Here is a 15684-nt window from a genome sequence, read left to right as displayed (position 1 = left end):
GCAAGCCATGGGCCTACAACGATACCCCAGGAAACAAACTGTCATGGTCAGGGTGCTTTTCCCAACAACCAGGAAAGCATGGAAAACAGGCAGGCTTCCCCAACTCCTGGCTCTGTGCTGGCTCAGCAGAAGGGCTGTCACAGGAGCCCAAGGCTCCTCAACCATCCCAGGGCCTGCCTCCCACTGGGGCATGCAGCCCTGAACTTCTGCACACGGGGACACTCAAGAAACAGGGGAGGGAGTAAATGAAGCCTTATGCAGATCACCCCTTCTGGTTCCAGAGTTTTTGCACTTGACTGCTTTTCTGTATTCTTTCCTTAAGTTTTGCCTCGAGGTTTCATCTTGTCAAGATGGTTCTAAGTTACTCACAGGCATCTGTCAGAATCCTGTGTACACTGCTACTGCTTAACAGGTACCTCAAGATAAATTATACACAGTAAAAAAACAGAACCACATACTTGTCTGCTGCTTAAACAGTCCATGAAATATGCTTCAAAATTATCAGTAATTTTCAGTGTACATCCTGATTTGATTTAAAAGAAAAAAAATTACAGAACACACGACACCATTTAAGTTTTTGTAATTTTAAAATTTCATGGCCATCACGCTCCTTTTTTTAAAAATACAATAAAAAATGGAGACAGAATCAATGGTATAGATGACAGAATTCCCGGCTATGTATCTGCTGAGGTGCTACACCACCACACGCGTGCCTGCACACTGGTTTCTGTGGATACGAGCACATGGCTTCTGTCCTTTCCAGAACTGCTGAGAAACAGGTCTTGGTCCAATCAGACTAGCACTCCCAGTAAGTCCTAGGACTACAAGGTACAACGACGTCCCTGGTTAACGCTAGTGTCAGTTCCCACTGAGCGTATATGCCAGACACACATCATCTCAGGCTACCCTCATAACCACCCTGAGATGGGAATTGTTATTATCTCCATGTTACAGATGAGGAAACTCTGAGCTCAGAGAGCTGATGTAACTTGCCCCAAACATGCTGTGGCCTTAGCACTCCTAAGGCCAGCTGGTTTGGTGGCCGGGTGGGAGCCCATGGGTATGGAACTCGGAAGCAAATAACAGACCCAATTTGAAGATACGTAGCAATTTGCTTAAAAGTAAAATCTTAACAAGAAAATGGTAAGGACTTTAAGGGACAAATACTATATAATTCTTTCACTAATTCCCTCAAATATTTCCTGAGGGCCTACTATGTGCCAGGCGCTGCCCCTAGGGAGGGAAGTGCTGGGAAGAGGGCTGTGGAAAGGCTCTAGAGTTCTTACTTATGCTTACCTTCTGGTGTCACAGGAAGGGGAGGAAGCCTAGAGCATGAGATGACAAAAAGCGATGAGAAATGCCATGTGGGCCACTGGGGTCAACAAAAAGCAAAAGAAGAAAGAAAAATGCAATGGGTCACCAGGCTTTCTGATAAACTCGTGTGATTTTAAATCAAGTCGTCCATATAACTGTTACAGAGGAACAAAAAAGACAGAGGGAGAGGGCCCTGCTAAGCTCTGAAGTGCTCCACGACAGGAGACCCATGCTAGCCTGCTGCTCACCTGGGCTCTCCTGGGCTCCACTTCATGCAGCTCAGGAAACTTGCCCTGCTGCTGTTTTCCTTAAAACTGTCTGCGCAGCTGTGGTAGGCTAGTGCTCCCCAACGGGTGCTCAGAGAACGAAGTCCCACATTATATCAGAGTTACCAAATTGCAGCCCATGGGCCAAGTCCTCAGATGCCAGTCTTTACAACTAGAGTTTTACTGGAACACAGCCATGCCCACTTGCCTATGGCTACTTTCTTGCTGAAATGGCAGCCTTGAGTAGTTGCAACAAGAGACCATATGGCTCACAAAGCCATATGCGTGCTCTCTGGCCCTTTGCAGAGGAAGTCTGCGGACCCACAATAGGCTAAAAAGAGTTCTAGGGTCAAACAGCATTGAGAGTGGTCCAACAGCAGCCCCTCTCTCACAGTGCCCCCTCGGCACACCAAGGCTCTGGGAAAGTCTGCAGTCAAATTCCTCAGCTACAACCAACAGCATCTGAGCACAAACCCTTTGTTGAGAAACACCTCTTAGCATGCCCTCTAGTTTCCTGGAATACATGTGAAGAGCTGGTTTGAGTAAGGTAAAGAGGGGTGCCCTCACTAATGGGACCCCAAAAACTAAACGGACAAGCTTTTGCAATCTTCAGAAACTCACAATAAGGTACATTTCATCTTAACTAAGACATACTTTGGCAAAATCATTTTCCTGTTTTCAAATACATCAAGTCAAAACACAAGTCAGCAATTACGGACCCCCCAAGTAATCACATACTTTGTCACACAATTACAACGCACTATTTAGAAGCTGTGAAAACACAGGCTACTAATCTAAGCATCAACTTCCAACTGCAGGACTCAGTCACTTTGTAAGTTATGTTCAATTCTGTTTGCAGAATCAAATCTGAATGTTCAGCCAGGAGCGACCTTCCATCTTCTGAAGGCCCTCTAAGGTGCCCTGCACATGACTTGTCCTTGCCTACCTTCATCCCTGAGGACCTTTGAATGGGGCCACCCATCTCACCCCTCTCAGTTATTCAAAAGTGAAGCACGGTCATGAAATGTCTCTATGACAACTTTTATTCCTATTTAGCCAGAACTCACTGATGGGGTAACATAACCGTTTCTCATTCTCCTTGAGGTAAACAGGAACACGAGCCCACACACTTGACACTGAGGATAACACCAGAACCAGAGGGAAAAGGGAGAGCCCCTAACCCAGGAGGAAGAATACACTCCTGGCTGCCCCCACCAGAGGTGGCTACAAACCTCCCCGCTAGTGATCTCATTCAAGTGCTGGACGGCCGCTACTTAAACTCGCCAAGCTTGGCAGGTTCCTGGGTCGATTCAAGTAAATGCATTGTTTACAGATAGAGACTTAGAAAATAAATATGTAAAACTACTGACTTTAACAATCTAGGCTGGATCTGGTTTTGACCCTGTATCACCTCTGAAGTCCAGTTCCTCACCTAGAAAATAGCAGTAACAGCATCTTCCCTTCCTCACAGGACGCTGTAAGGATCAAACTGAGGTGACGTGGAGAAAAGCACTCTGATACATAAAGTACCAGACATACACAACAGATCACTTAGTTGACAACCGTATTCGCCACCAGCTTTCTTTAAATAAGCTTCCCTATTGCATTTAAAAGGATTCATGTCATAAAATGTAATCACAACTGCTTGGAGCCACTTATACAGCACAGGGTGAAATATAGCTATGTTCCATCTTCAGAATGTAGTTTTTCTTTTCTTTTTTCCCCCAGAGACAGTTCCCCCTTCACTCTGTCACCCAGGCCAGAGTGCAGCGGCATGATCACAGCTCACTGCAGCCTCGACCTCCTGGGCTCAAGCGATCCTCCTGCCACAGCCTCCTGAATAGCTGGGATTACAGTATTATACTATTACACCCAACTAATTTAAAAAATTTTTTGTAGAGATGGGGTCTCACTATGTTGCCCAGGCTGGTCTCCAACTCCTGGCCTCAAGCAATCCTCCTGTCTCAGTCTCCCTAAGCACTGGGATTATAGGCATGAGCCACCACCCTGGCTTGCAATTTCAAAAAACTTTTATAAACAGTCTGTTGTGTGCAAATTTTGCAATAAACCTGACCAAAAAAAAAAAAAAAAAAACCCAGAAAACAAAAAACACAAGTCTACTGCTTGCCTGGATATTTGTGTTATACTGTTAAATCATGAATCTCTGCTGTTGAAAGACACAATATGCTATTTTAACTTGGACATATTAAATAAAGAAGTTTCCAAAACACCCAACTAACTATATACTGGTAATATAAAGTCCCCACTTATTGTAAGGGTGCCAAGTAAAGGAAGACCTCATGTATGAGAACGTGTAAAGGCTTCAACATAATACAAGAAAATGCTACTTTAACATCTGAGGCCATCAAATTCTGTGCCTTTCTGGGGCTGCTGCTTCAGTGGGGTGAAAGGTACTGTTTCTCCTTCTTCCTCTTGCTACCCTCCTTCGCAGCACATTCCCTATTTCTGCATCATCTCTGCATACGCTTCCCAGCCTTTGGCAACTTGTTTGTCATCAGTGGCAGTGACATTCATCACTCCGAGGTGCTGCCTGATCTTAGGGAGTGCTGTTTGCAACATCCATGCCCCCAGATGAGCAGCACCCTGGCTGAGCAGCTCCCCAATGTTGGGGGCATTCTTCTCTCAGCTCACTGCCACCCTCCACAGACACATCTAAGTGACACTGGTGACCCCACAGGCCAGTCTCTACAGACATGCACTGCAGTCCAAGTAGCTCCTGTTTCTCAGGCTGCCAAAGGCTCCTTCTCCTTTCAACTCCTCGGCTCCTAGACAGAGGCCCCTCCCTCAAATCTGATCCAATGCACCGGGCACACACCCTGCTCCACTAGGCCCAGTTTCCCCCTGGGAGAATCAGAGACACATCCCCTCACTAAAATAAGATTGAGTTCCTCAAGAATGTTATTCTCAGGTCTGTCCCACCTAACCAAATGCCTTCAGTCCTTTGAATGTATTTAACGTAAAAACTCAAGCCATTTATTTGTTTAATATACGTCCCTAAGATCTCTGTCCATCTCATTACTCAATTTCTTAGTTGAGTAGTTACACCAGACAAGGTGTCCCTTGTTTTTTTGGAGACAGTGTCTCACTCCGTTACCCAGGCTGGAGTGCAGTGGCGTCATCTCAGCTCACTGCAACCTCTGCCTCCCGAGTTCAAGCAATTCTCATGCCTCAGCCTCTCAAGTAGCTGGAATTACAGGTGCATGTCACCATGCCTGGCTATTTTTTTGTATTTTTAGTACAGATGGGGTTTCACCATGTTGGCCAGGCTGGTCTCGAACTCCTGACCTGAAGTTGATCCACCAGCCTCTGCCTCCCAAAGTGCTGGGATTACAGGCATGAGCCATGGCGCCCGGCCCCTTGTTTAATGTGCTTGATAATGAGCCCTTCCTTGGTCCCCCATACTAACAGACCCTTTCACAATAGTGTGATGGTGATGAATGTGCAACGCATGACCCAACTTAAGTATGATGTTGACTTTCTACTTTGGATTAAATCGGAGCCATTTAAAGCTGACTTTTGGTCCCACGAAACAGCCCCTGTGCCTTACAAGGATCAAAATTGTAAAGGAAGGGGGAAAAGGTGGTTAAGTGTGGAAAATCCTTTCTGATCAACTTATTAAGCATCTGATCATCCAATAATGGAAACTACTACGGAAAAAGCTATCCTTTGGGCTCCATCTTGGAAACAGCTGGATGTACATATTAGGACAACTCTTTTGTTAAGTCTTGTGTTACTAATTGTCCCCCTTTTTAAGACAAAATCTACAACAAATTCATGCAACAATAGCAAAGCTACAAAGCCATCCAGGTTACCAGTTTCAGAAGACAAGCTTCAAAGCTGAACTCGCCTCGTATGACCGACGTCTCACAGAACTGAAGACTACTCAAACACTGCAAGATTAATGAAGCAACGGAGATCTGTTTTGCAGTACAACGGCATTTAAACTATTGTTTCCAAATTTCTCACTTCAATAAGTTCATTTTATAAGATTAATGTCAAACTCAACTTTTATCAGCTAAAAAGAAAAGCATTATTAGTGATTTTTATAGACCATGAGCATCATTTACTCCTCCCCACTGTTTAAGAAATTTTAACTAGATAAGAATCTCCTTATGATTGACTTTTTTAAAATCGCTTTTCACTTCTATATTAATATTAAATGTCGCTTATCATAACTTGATTCCAGGAACTGCATTCAAACTTAAGCCACAAAATTCAAGTTTTGTTTCAACAGCAATAGCAGCTTTTTTAATATGCTAGTGGTCGGTCACAGAACTATTTCCACAAGTTGAACAGCTGTGTCTAATGCAAATCTGAAGGCAGCAATGTAATTCAATTTGGACTCATTCATTAGTAACTGATTTTCAGATGCTACCACCGCAAGACTACTGGAGAAATGCAAGCTGCGCTGGAGATGGAATTGTTCTCAGCAGCACACAAGTTTTTGCTGCAAAGGAGAGAGCTCTAAAAGAGGAAATACAACTAGTTCATGTTACCATGAACCAGCGCAGTAGGACCCACAATTACTGAATGAATAGAAAACTAAATACTTCTCTTAAGCAGCTATGATTACTTAAGAAAGTTTCCAGGGAAGCTGTTTAATGAGAGGAAACAAACAAAAGATGATTTATTCAGTATCCTGCTATATTTTTTTGAAAAATTGGAATTCCTGCATTCCTTAACATAATTTTTTGTACACCTACACTGTGAAAGCAACACAAACTCAAATGGAGATTGCAGCCCAAATGAACTTAAATCTGCTGTTTAACTTTCTTTTGAAGTTATACATGGAAATGAAACACACCACAGCAACTTTGATGACATCTTGCTAACGAAATTTGGGTTTTGAAAAATGGAATGACTAGTTGACTAAAAAGAAAAACACACACACACAAACAAAAAACAAAAAAACAAGGAGTTTTAAAAATAAGCACTAAGCATCTTTCCAAAGAACTCACTCATTCCAAGAAACTTCGGTTCTAACTCGCAAGCTGTCCTCTGACTGCAGCCTGGTCAATGTGTCGCCAATCCAGAAAACACACTGCGCTACTTTTGGCCGCGATCTTGCTTTCTCTAAGTATCAAAGGTACCCTCCGCTGTCATCCTCTGGACGGCCACGCGTGTGGACACGGCCGCGGATGGATGCGTAGGGCATTACCAAACAAACCCACACGCTGTACTTTACTTCTTCCCTCCTGGAGTGCCACTCGGGTCCCCGTGAGGAGGGCTGATCGGGTGCGGGGAGGCCGAGTGCACCGGGCGTGTGCTGCCCAACTCGGGCCCAGTGACAGTCCTGCGACGAACTTCCACCCTCCGGCGCGCGGCGAGGAGAACCGGCTGAGGGGCCTGCTCCGGGCTCCCGGCTCGGTCGGTATCCGCGACCACGACCCCCGGACGCTCTCTTTCAGGGAGGGGTGACAGCGCGCCCCGGGCCCCCGCCACCCCGGACCCCCTCCTCACCTGTGCTGTCATTCGCCGAGAAACCGGGCGAGCTGAGTTTGGCTCTTTTGGGGTTGGGCGGTCCGTCCAGCAAGTTCTCGGCCATTTTCACCTGCTCGCGAAAACAGCCCCGGGCGCGGGCGGCCGGGCCGGCGAGGGCCCGAACGGGGGTCGGGGGCCCTGCCGGCTGCGAGGGAGAGGAGCGAGCGCGGGCCGCGAGCGGGCGGGCGGGCGCGGAGGGAGAGGGAGGGCGCAGGCCGGGTGGGGGAGGCGGCGGCCAAATCTCAGCCACAGCAACAGCGCCCCGCAGCGCTCACCGCCCGCCCCCGGCCGCCGCCGCCGCCGCCGGCCGCGGCCCCCTCATCCCCTGCCCGCCTCCCGAGCGCGACACTCCGCGGTGGGGGCGCCCTGGCGGCCCGGCCGCCCCCCCGGGCCCGGCTGGCAGCGACGGCGCCCGGCCGGGCGGCTCAGGCAGTCCCCAGGAACATGGTGCCGCCACCGCCGCCGCCTCGCTCCCCCCCCCCGCGCCCCACTTAATGAATTCGCTCGCGGCCCGACGACGAGGGGGCTCCGGGCTCCGCTCCCCGCCCGCGGCCCGCCGCCGCCGCCGTGAGGAAAAACAATGCGCCGAGCGGGGTCGCCGCCGCCGCCGCGGCCCCCCCCCCCCCCGTTCCGCCGCCGCCGCCGCCGCCGCCGCCGCCGCCGCCGGGCTCCGGGAGGCCGAGCCGAGAGGCGAGCGGGGCCGCCGGGGCGGGCGCCGAGGGCCGGGCGCAGCGGGCCGGCCGGGCGGAGCGGGGTGCGCGGGCGGTTGTGGGGCCCGGGACCGGCGGGGCCGAGTAGATCGCGCTCGAAGCCCCGGTCGGGTCCGCGACAAGATGGCGGCTGTTGATTCCTCAATTAAAAAAAAAAGAAAGTTTTTTTTCTTCTCTTTCCAGAGCCTGAACGGGGAGGGGGTGGGGGCGGGGCACGCCGGTGCGTCACCCCCCCCGCGGCGTCACCACGCACGGCCCCCGCCCCGCCCCCTCCACCTGCGCCGGCCGTGACGGAAAGAGCCGAGCGTGCTCGGGCCGAAGGGCTGAAGGCGCGGCCGCTAAGCGTAGGGCAGCGGGTGGCCGGGCGCGGGCCAGGCCTGCCGGGCGCCAGGGCTCCGGGCTGAGCCACAGCTTTTGTTCTGATGGCGACCAGGCGTAAAGGGCCGGGGCTCCGGGCCCCAGCGGGCTCCGGGAGCGGCGGCCTGGCCGCGGGCTGGGCTCTCGGGCGCGGATTCGACGCCAGCCCGGGCCCGCCCGTCCCGCTGGGGCGGCGCTGCGTGTCCCCAGCTCCTCGCGTCCCTGCCCGAGACCCTCCTCGGTGGCGTCGGGCGGGAACGGTCGGGGCGACCCCAGCCCAGGGCGCGCCACTAGCCTTCGCCGCCGGCCAGGGAAGTGGAATGGCCTCTGCAGGTTACAGACCGCCCTCGTGTCTGCCGACGAGGTGGGCGGATGGGGAAACTGAGGCGGGGGGAGAGCAACTGCTCCAAAGTCATCGAGGGAGGAAGTGGCAGGGCCGGGATTCGGGTCCCGCCCTACCTCGTGACACTAGGGAGTGAGGGGGCCTCACGCCTGTTCCCAGCCCAAGGCGGCGGGGCAGACACCCTCACCTGTGAGAGCCGGGTGGCGAGCGCCGCCTGGGCCGAGAAGGGCCCGCGCATCGGGGCTTAAGCCTGGACGCCCAGGCCGCACTCCCCGCCCCAGGCAACTCGCCTGGCGCCTCGCAGGTGCCCCAGACAGGGGTGCGGGCCTGGGGAGTCCCCCACGCGAGACCACAGCCCGCGGGACACTTCTACGAACACCCAAGGTGTTCCCATCCCAGTTAGTTATCTGCCCCTCCAAACTTGCCCGGCTTCTTCATAAAGGTATCAGCTTTCCTAAGCCAGAATCCCGTGAGTCAGCGCGGACTCCTCCCTCTCACCCACCACGCGCCCCTCTACCCACGGTCTTTACCTGGAAGACGGCTCCTCCCGCACTGTCCCGGTGGCTATGGTGGCAGCTGCTCACTTAAGTGTTCTTTGCTCTCCACGTTTCTCCCCACGCAGCACCAGAGTTAACATCCCGAAAAGAGAGGGAAAAAATCTGTTTAAAACAACTCCCTGGCCGGGCGCGGTGGCAGATCACCTGAGGGCAGGAGTTCAAGACCAGCCTGGCCAACATGGTGAAACCCCATCTCTACTAAAAATACAAAAATTAGCTGGGCGTGGCGGTGTGTGCCTGTAATCCCAGCTACTGGGGAGGCTGAGATGGGAGAATCGCTTGAACCGGGGAGGCCAGTAAGCCGGGATCTCGCCATTGCACTCCATCCTGGGTGATGAGTGAAACTCCGTCTCAAAAACAAAACAAAACAAAACAAAATCCCTGACATAGAAAAAGAAAACACTACATATTTAGTCTTTCTTTAAAAAAGAACACATGTGAATTCTCTTAAAAACACAGGTATATGTACATATGGTGACTGTCCTTGAGTGTCAAGATTGAGTGGTCGTTCTGCTTTTCTCTGTTTACCTGTACTGCTCAAAATCTTGGACCGCGACACCCCTCTTGAATCTGTCTCTTCTACTTTACATGGCTCACTTCACCATCATCATCCTACACCCACTTGGCCAGTAGGCAGTTCACATCATTCAGGCTTTTTTTTTTTTTTTCAAATGCTGGTCCCTGTGCTGAGAACACATGCCTGGCAAATTCTAACTCATCCTCCAGAACCCAGTTCAAATGTCACCTACTCCAGGAAGCCCTCGTAGCCCACTCCTCGGCTCCCGTATCACTTCTGCACTCTGTGAGAGAACACATAACACATCTTGCCCCATCTTCCCCCCACACTGCCCCCAATTGGTTCATGTTTTTACGGATGCATCAAATAGCTCTTGAGAATCCCAAGGGCATTGAGACTGTGCTAATCCCCTTGGCCAAACATGAAGAGATCCTCATATATTCAAGGAGTTAAAACAGCACACCCTGGAAGCCATAAATGGAAGTATTCAAGAAGTCAGTTTGCACAGGAATGGCAAGAAGTGTGTCAGTGGCACAGGGCAGGCCCACACCCTGTATCTGAATGCTCTGGGTGTCCGTCTCACCAAGGGTCTATGAGTTCCTTGGGGGCAAAGGTGGTGTCTTAGTCACAGAAACAGTGCTCTGCAAAAAGGAGGTTTGTAAAATTGAATGAGTGATGAGCTGTGTCAGGTGCCCTGAGTCCTAGAGGCCTTCAGGCCACTGAAAAGGGTGGGCCCCAGCCTGAGGTGGCTCCAGGCCACTCTTCAAAGGGGACAAGGTGTCCAGCCACCTAGAGGCCTTAGGGCCTGCCTTGGGGCAGTAGAGACACCATGCAGCCCCCCAGGGGTCCGTTGGTAAGTGGTTTACACAGAAGTGTGCACAGGAGCTTGAGCCATTCCCTGACAGGTTTCCATTTTACAGAGGAAAGCAAGGGAACCCAGTCGCAAGGACTCAGAAGTAAATAACCTGGACATGGCAAGTCTGGGCCTGGAACCCATGTCTTCACTCTCCAAAACCCCTAGTCTTCCTGTCTCACCATGTTCCACCCTCAAAACATACCAGCTCTGCAGTCCCTTTTTCTGTCTCATTGTTCTCACCTGTATCATTGTGATCAATTCTGGTATTCACTGATACCTGTTTTTTCTTTCCTTTCGATTTCTTCTCCCTTCAGTCTGACTCAAAGAACCCTGAGCTCAGACACTGATGGGGGAATAGCAAGGAGGGAAGCGTGGCTCCTGCCTGCACTCACTTAGCTGGGGATCACCACCAAAAAGCGAGTGCCTTAGGGTATACCAGGCCGGTCTGCCATGCCTCCCATGGATAGCACTTCCTACAATCCTGGAAGGAAAATTGTCCTCATTTCACAGATGAGGAACTAAGGTACAAAGGAGGACAAGCCACCTAGCCACTAAGGGGCTTCACTCTGGTGCACACCTAAGGCTTCCTGCTCTTTCCACAAACCTCACCCTCTCCATTCTCAGAGACCACATTAAAAAACAGTCAAGGGACTGGGCATGATGGCTCATGCCTGTAATCCCAGCACTTTAGGAGGCCGAGGTGGAAGGATCTCTGGAGCCCAGGAGTTTGAGACCAGCCTGGGCAACAGTGAGACCCTCATCTCTACAACAAAATGTTAAAAAATTAACTGGGCATGGTGGTGTGCACCTGTAGTCCCAGCTGCCTGGGAGACCAAGGCAACAGGACCACTGGAGCTCAGGAGGTCGAGGCTGCAGTGAGCTATGATCAAACCACTGCACTCCAGTCTGGGCAACAGTGAGATACTGTCTAAAAAAAAAAGAAAAGAAAGAGAAAGAAATGGAATTGTTGGAATTGTTGGCTGGATGCGGCGGCTCACGCCTGTAATCCTAGCACTTTGGGAGGCTGAGGTGGGTGGATTACCTGAGGTCAGGAGTTTGAGACCAGCCTGGCCAATATGGTGAAACCCTATCTCTACTAAAAATACAAATAAATGGCTGGGCATGGTGGGGTCACCTGTAATCCCAACTACTTGGGCGGCTGAGGCAGGAGAATTGCTTGAACCCAGGAGGCGGAGGTTGCAGTGAGCCAAGATTGCATTCCAGCCTAGGCAACAAGAATGAAACTGCGTCTCAAAAAAAAAAAAAAAAAAAAAAGAAATGGAATTGTTGCAATTTGATATTGATTGTCCCTTTCTAGGCTTAAATAGATAAAAAGATAGCATCAGGTTTGGACTTTGCCTTCAAGCGATGCAGAACAGCATTGGGGAGAAAAACACAAACAGGACACACATTGAAAAGATAAGCAGAGAATCCAAGTCAGAATAGCACAAAATCATAATAACTGATCCCCCAGGGGTGGGAGGTGGGGTTGGGGGGGCAGAGGCCTGGGGGAGTAGTCCCAGGAGGGCAGGATTCCAGCCAGTTCCTGGTGGACAGAAGGCAGAATGTGGTCTGGTGGTGTGGAGGGATCCAGACAGAGCTAGGTTCAAGTCCCAAACCTACTGCTTTTTCTTAGCTGTGTTGAAAACAAATACCTTGGCCTGGCGCGGTGGCGCGTGCCACCATGCCTGGCTAATTTTTTGTATTTTTAGTAGAGACGGGGTTTCACCGTATTAGCCAGGATGGTCTCGATCTCCTGACCTCGTGATCCGCCCACCTCGGCCTCCCAAAGTGCTGGGACTACAGGCGTGAGCCACCGCGCCCAGCCTATTTTTTTTTTTTTTTGAGACACAGTTTCATTTTGTCACCCAGGCTAGAGCACAATGGCACCATCTTGGCTCACTGCAACCTCCGCCTGCCTGGTACAAGTGATTCTCCTGCCTCGGCCTCCCGAGTAGCTGGGATTACAGGCGTGCACCCCCATGCCCAGCTAATTTTTTTGTATTTTTAGTAGAGATGGAGTTTCGCCATGTTGGCCAGGCTGGTCTTGAACTCCTGACCTCAGGTGATCCGCCTTCCTCAGCCTCTCAAAGTGCTGGCATTACAGGCGTGAGCCACCGCACCCAGCCCAATTTGCTTTCCAAAATGATTTTATCCATTTACATTCCCACCAGCAACTTATGCTATCAATATACCCACATCTTTGCCAACATTAGCTGTTATTTACTAGACTTAATTTTCATTAATTTGAATTTTTTCCCAGCCTTTGGGGATGAAATGGTGCCTCTTAATTTTAGTATGCTCTTCCCTAATTACTAATGAGGCTGACTATTTTCACATACTTATTTGTTTAGGGGAGGTTTTATGTACAATGGATTGCCTTATCCTTTGCTCTTTTGCTGTTGGGTTGTTTCTCTTTCTCTGATTCATTAATCAGTTTCTTTTTAAATTTTGGATGCTAATCCTGCATAAATAAATTGTCTAACTGTTCAGGAGTGGTGGCCCACCCCTGTAATCCCAGCATTTTGGGAGGCCGAGGCAGGAGGATCACTTGAGCCCAGGAATTTGAGATGCACTTGGGCAACACAGTGAGACCCTATCTCTAAAAAAAAAGTTAAAAATTGGCTGGGCATAATGGCACGCACCTGTAGCCCCAGCCTCTCAGGAGGCAGAGGTGGAAGGATCTCTTGAGCCCAGAACCTGCAGGCTGCAGTGAGCTATAATGGCACCACTGCACACCAGTATGAGCAACACAGTGAGACCCCCATCTCAAAAAAATAACTTGTAGCTATTCTCTCCTGTCTGTGACTTTTTTCCCTTGCAGTATTTTTTTTTTTTTTTTTTTTTTTTTTTTTTTTTTTTTTTTTTTTTTACTCTGCTCTGTGCAGCTGATGATCTCTCTCACTCCCCTTCCCCCCTCCCCCCCCTCCTGCACCACCCCCCCCCCCGGCTAATTTTGTTTTTTCAGTAACTTTTTCTTTTTGATCCCCTCGTATTTTATGGATTATACAGAACTTCTACCTTTTTTTTTTTTTTTTTTTGAGACAGGGTCCTGCTTTGTTGCCCAGGCTGGAGTGCAGTGGTGCGATCTTGGCTTGCTGCAATCCCCATCCTGGGTTCAAGCGATTTTCGTTCCTCACCCTCCCAAGTAGCTGGGATTATAGGTGCTTGCTACCATGCCCAGCTAATTTTTGTATTTTTAGTAGAGATGGGGTTTCACCATGTTGGCCAGGCTGCTCTTGAACTCTTGACCTCAGGTGATCCCCCTGCCTTGGCCTCCTAAAGTACTGAGATTACAGGCTTGAGCCACCACACCTGGATGGATGTTTACATTTTCATCTCTTCAAATTGATTACTCTTGCCCTTCATGGTATGTATCTGTGGCTTAGATCTCCTTCCCTGCTCTGATGTCATAAAGATGGTCTCCCATGTTTTCTTCTAGAAATTTTAGTTTTGCTTTTTCACATTTGGGTGTTCAGAGCATTCTGGGACTGTGCATGTGGGCATGTGCATGTGTGTGGTTTGAGGTAGGGATTTACTTCTTTTTCCTTACAGATAGCTGGTTCCCTTTATGAAATACTCCATCTTTGTGCTTTGATTTCTAATGTCAACTCTTTTATTATACTAAGATCCTGTCTTTTTTCCTTCTTTCTTTCCTTTTATTTTTTTCTTTCCCTTCTTTCCTTCCCTGCCTCCCTCCCTTCCTCTCCTTCCCTCCTTCCTTCCTCCCTTCCTTCCTCCCTTCCTTCCTTCCTCCCTTCCTTCCTTCCTCCCTTCCTTCCTTTCCTTCCTTCCTTCCTTGCTTTTCTTTCTTCTCTTTCTCCCTCATCTCTCCCTCCCTCCCTCATCCTTTTCCTTTCTCTTTCCATTTCCTTTTCCCTTTGCCTTTTCTTTCTTTCGAGGCAGGGTCTTGCTCTGTTGCCCAGGCTACAGTACAATGGCACAATCTTGACTCACTACAACCTCCATTTCCTGTGTTCAAGCGATTCTCCTGCCTCAGCCTCCTGAGTAGCTCGGATTACAAGCACATGCCACCACACCCAGCTAATTTTTGTATTTTTAGTAGATATGGGGTTTCATCATGTTCTCCAGGCTGGTCTCAAACTCACTCCTGACTTCAAGTGATCTGCCTACCTCGGCCTCCCTAAGTGCTAGAATTACAGGCGTCAGACACCAAGCCCGGCCCCAACATCCTCTTTCTTCTGTCAATTGGCCTATTTGTATTCCCCTGCACCAATATTACAATGTTTAAAATCTTTCCAAGTAAGGGTAACTCCTGGTCTCTGGAGAGGAGAGTTTTCCCCACCCCTCTTCCCTTTCAAAGTTGTCTTGACTATTCCTGACTCTTTTGGTCTTCCATGTGAATTTCAGTTTTTCAAGGAGTGTGAAGAAAAAGTTGGGATTTTCATTGGAATTGCTTTGAATTTGTAAATTAACTTGAGGAAAATTGCCGTTTAAAAAATAGTGTGTCTTGCCCAGGTGTGGTGGCTCACGCCTGTAATCCCAGCACTTTGGGGGGCCGAGGTGGGTGGATCACTTGAGGTCAGGAGTTCGAGACTAGCCTGGCCAACATGGTGAAACCCCGTCTCCACTAAAATTACAAAAATTACCCAGGCATGGTGATGGGCGCCTGTAGTCCCAGCTACTTAGGAGACTGAGGCAGGAGAATCGCTTGAACCCAGGAGGCAGAGGGTGCAGTGTGCAGAGATCATAGCACTGCACTGCAGCCTGGGTGACAGAGTGAGACTCCATCTCAAAAAAAAAAAAAAAAATTGAAACAATGACTGACATGGAATGATACTAAGAAGTTACCATTAATTTTTTATTTTATTTTAATTTTTGTAGAGGTAGAGTCTTGCTATATTGCCCAGGCTGGTTTGAACTCCTGGACTCAAGCAATCCACCTACCTTGGCCTCCCAAATTGCTGGGATTACAGGTGTGGGCCACTGCCCCCAGCCAATTACTTAAAGTGTGATGGTAACATCGTGATTATGTATTTTTAAATAGTCCTTATCTTTAGAGGCATAGGCTGAAATATTTATAATCTATAAACATTACAATATAACATATATAGATGTATATAAATATAGTATGATAATAGGATGCCTGGGAGTAGGTGGGATAATAGATGAAACAAGATTGGCCAGGAATAGATAGTTATTGAAACTGAGTGATGGGTACCTGAGAATTCATTACATTATTCTGCATACTTTTGTGTATTTCAAAAATTCCTATAATAATAAAAGTTTTTAAAATATGAG

General features: G+C 49.3%; 1 protein-coding gene across 2 annotated transcripts in view; it reads right to left on the bottom strand.

Moving 5' to 3' along the window:
• The window catches only part of CREBBP (CREB binding protein), a 156463-nt gene extending 148516 nt beyond the window's left edge, over positions 1–7947 (bottom strand). The window contains exon 1 of one of the 2 annotated variants that reach the window (XM_003269219.4): positions 7062–7947. In XM_003269219.4, coding sequence (XP_003269267.1) covers positions 7062–7146 — 85 coding nt within the window. In that variant the 5' untranslated portion in view covers positions 7147–7947. The remainder of the gene's footprint in view (positions 1–7061) is intronic. The other variant, XM_012497415.2, reaches the window with a different exon arrangement.
• Positions 7948–15684: the final 7737 nt, after the last annotated feature.

Source organism: Nomascus leucogenys, chromosome 18 (genome assembly GCF_006542625.1).
Source record: "Nomascus leucogenys isolate Asia chromosome 18, Asia_NLE_v1, whole genome shotgun sequence".
Taxonomy (NCBI): domain Eukaryota; kingdom Metazoa; phylum Chordata; class Mammalia; order Primates; family Hylobatidae; genus Nomascus; species Nomascus leucogenys.
The sequence above is the reverse complement of the archived record's forward strand: the minus strand, read 5'-3'. Positions and strand labels throughout refer to the sequence as shown.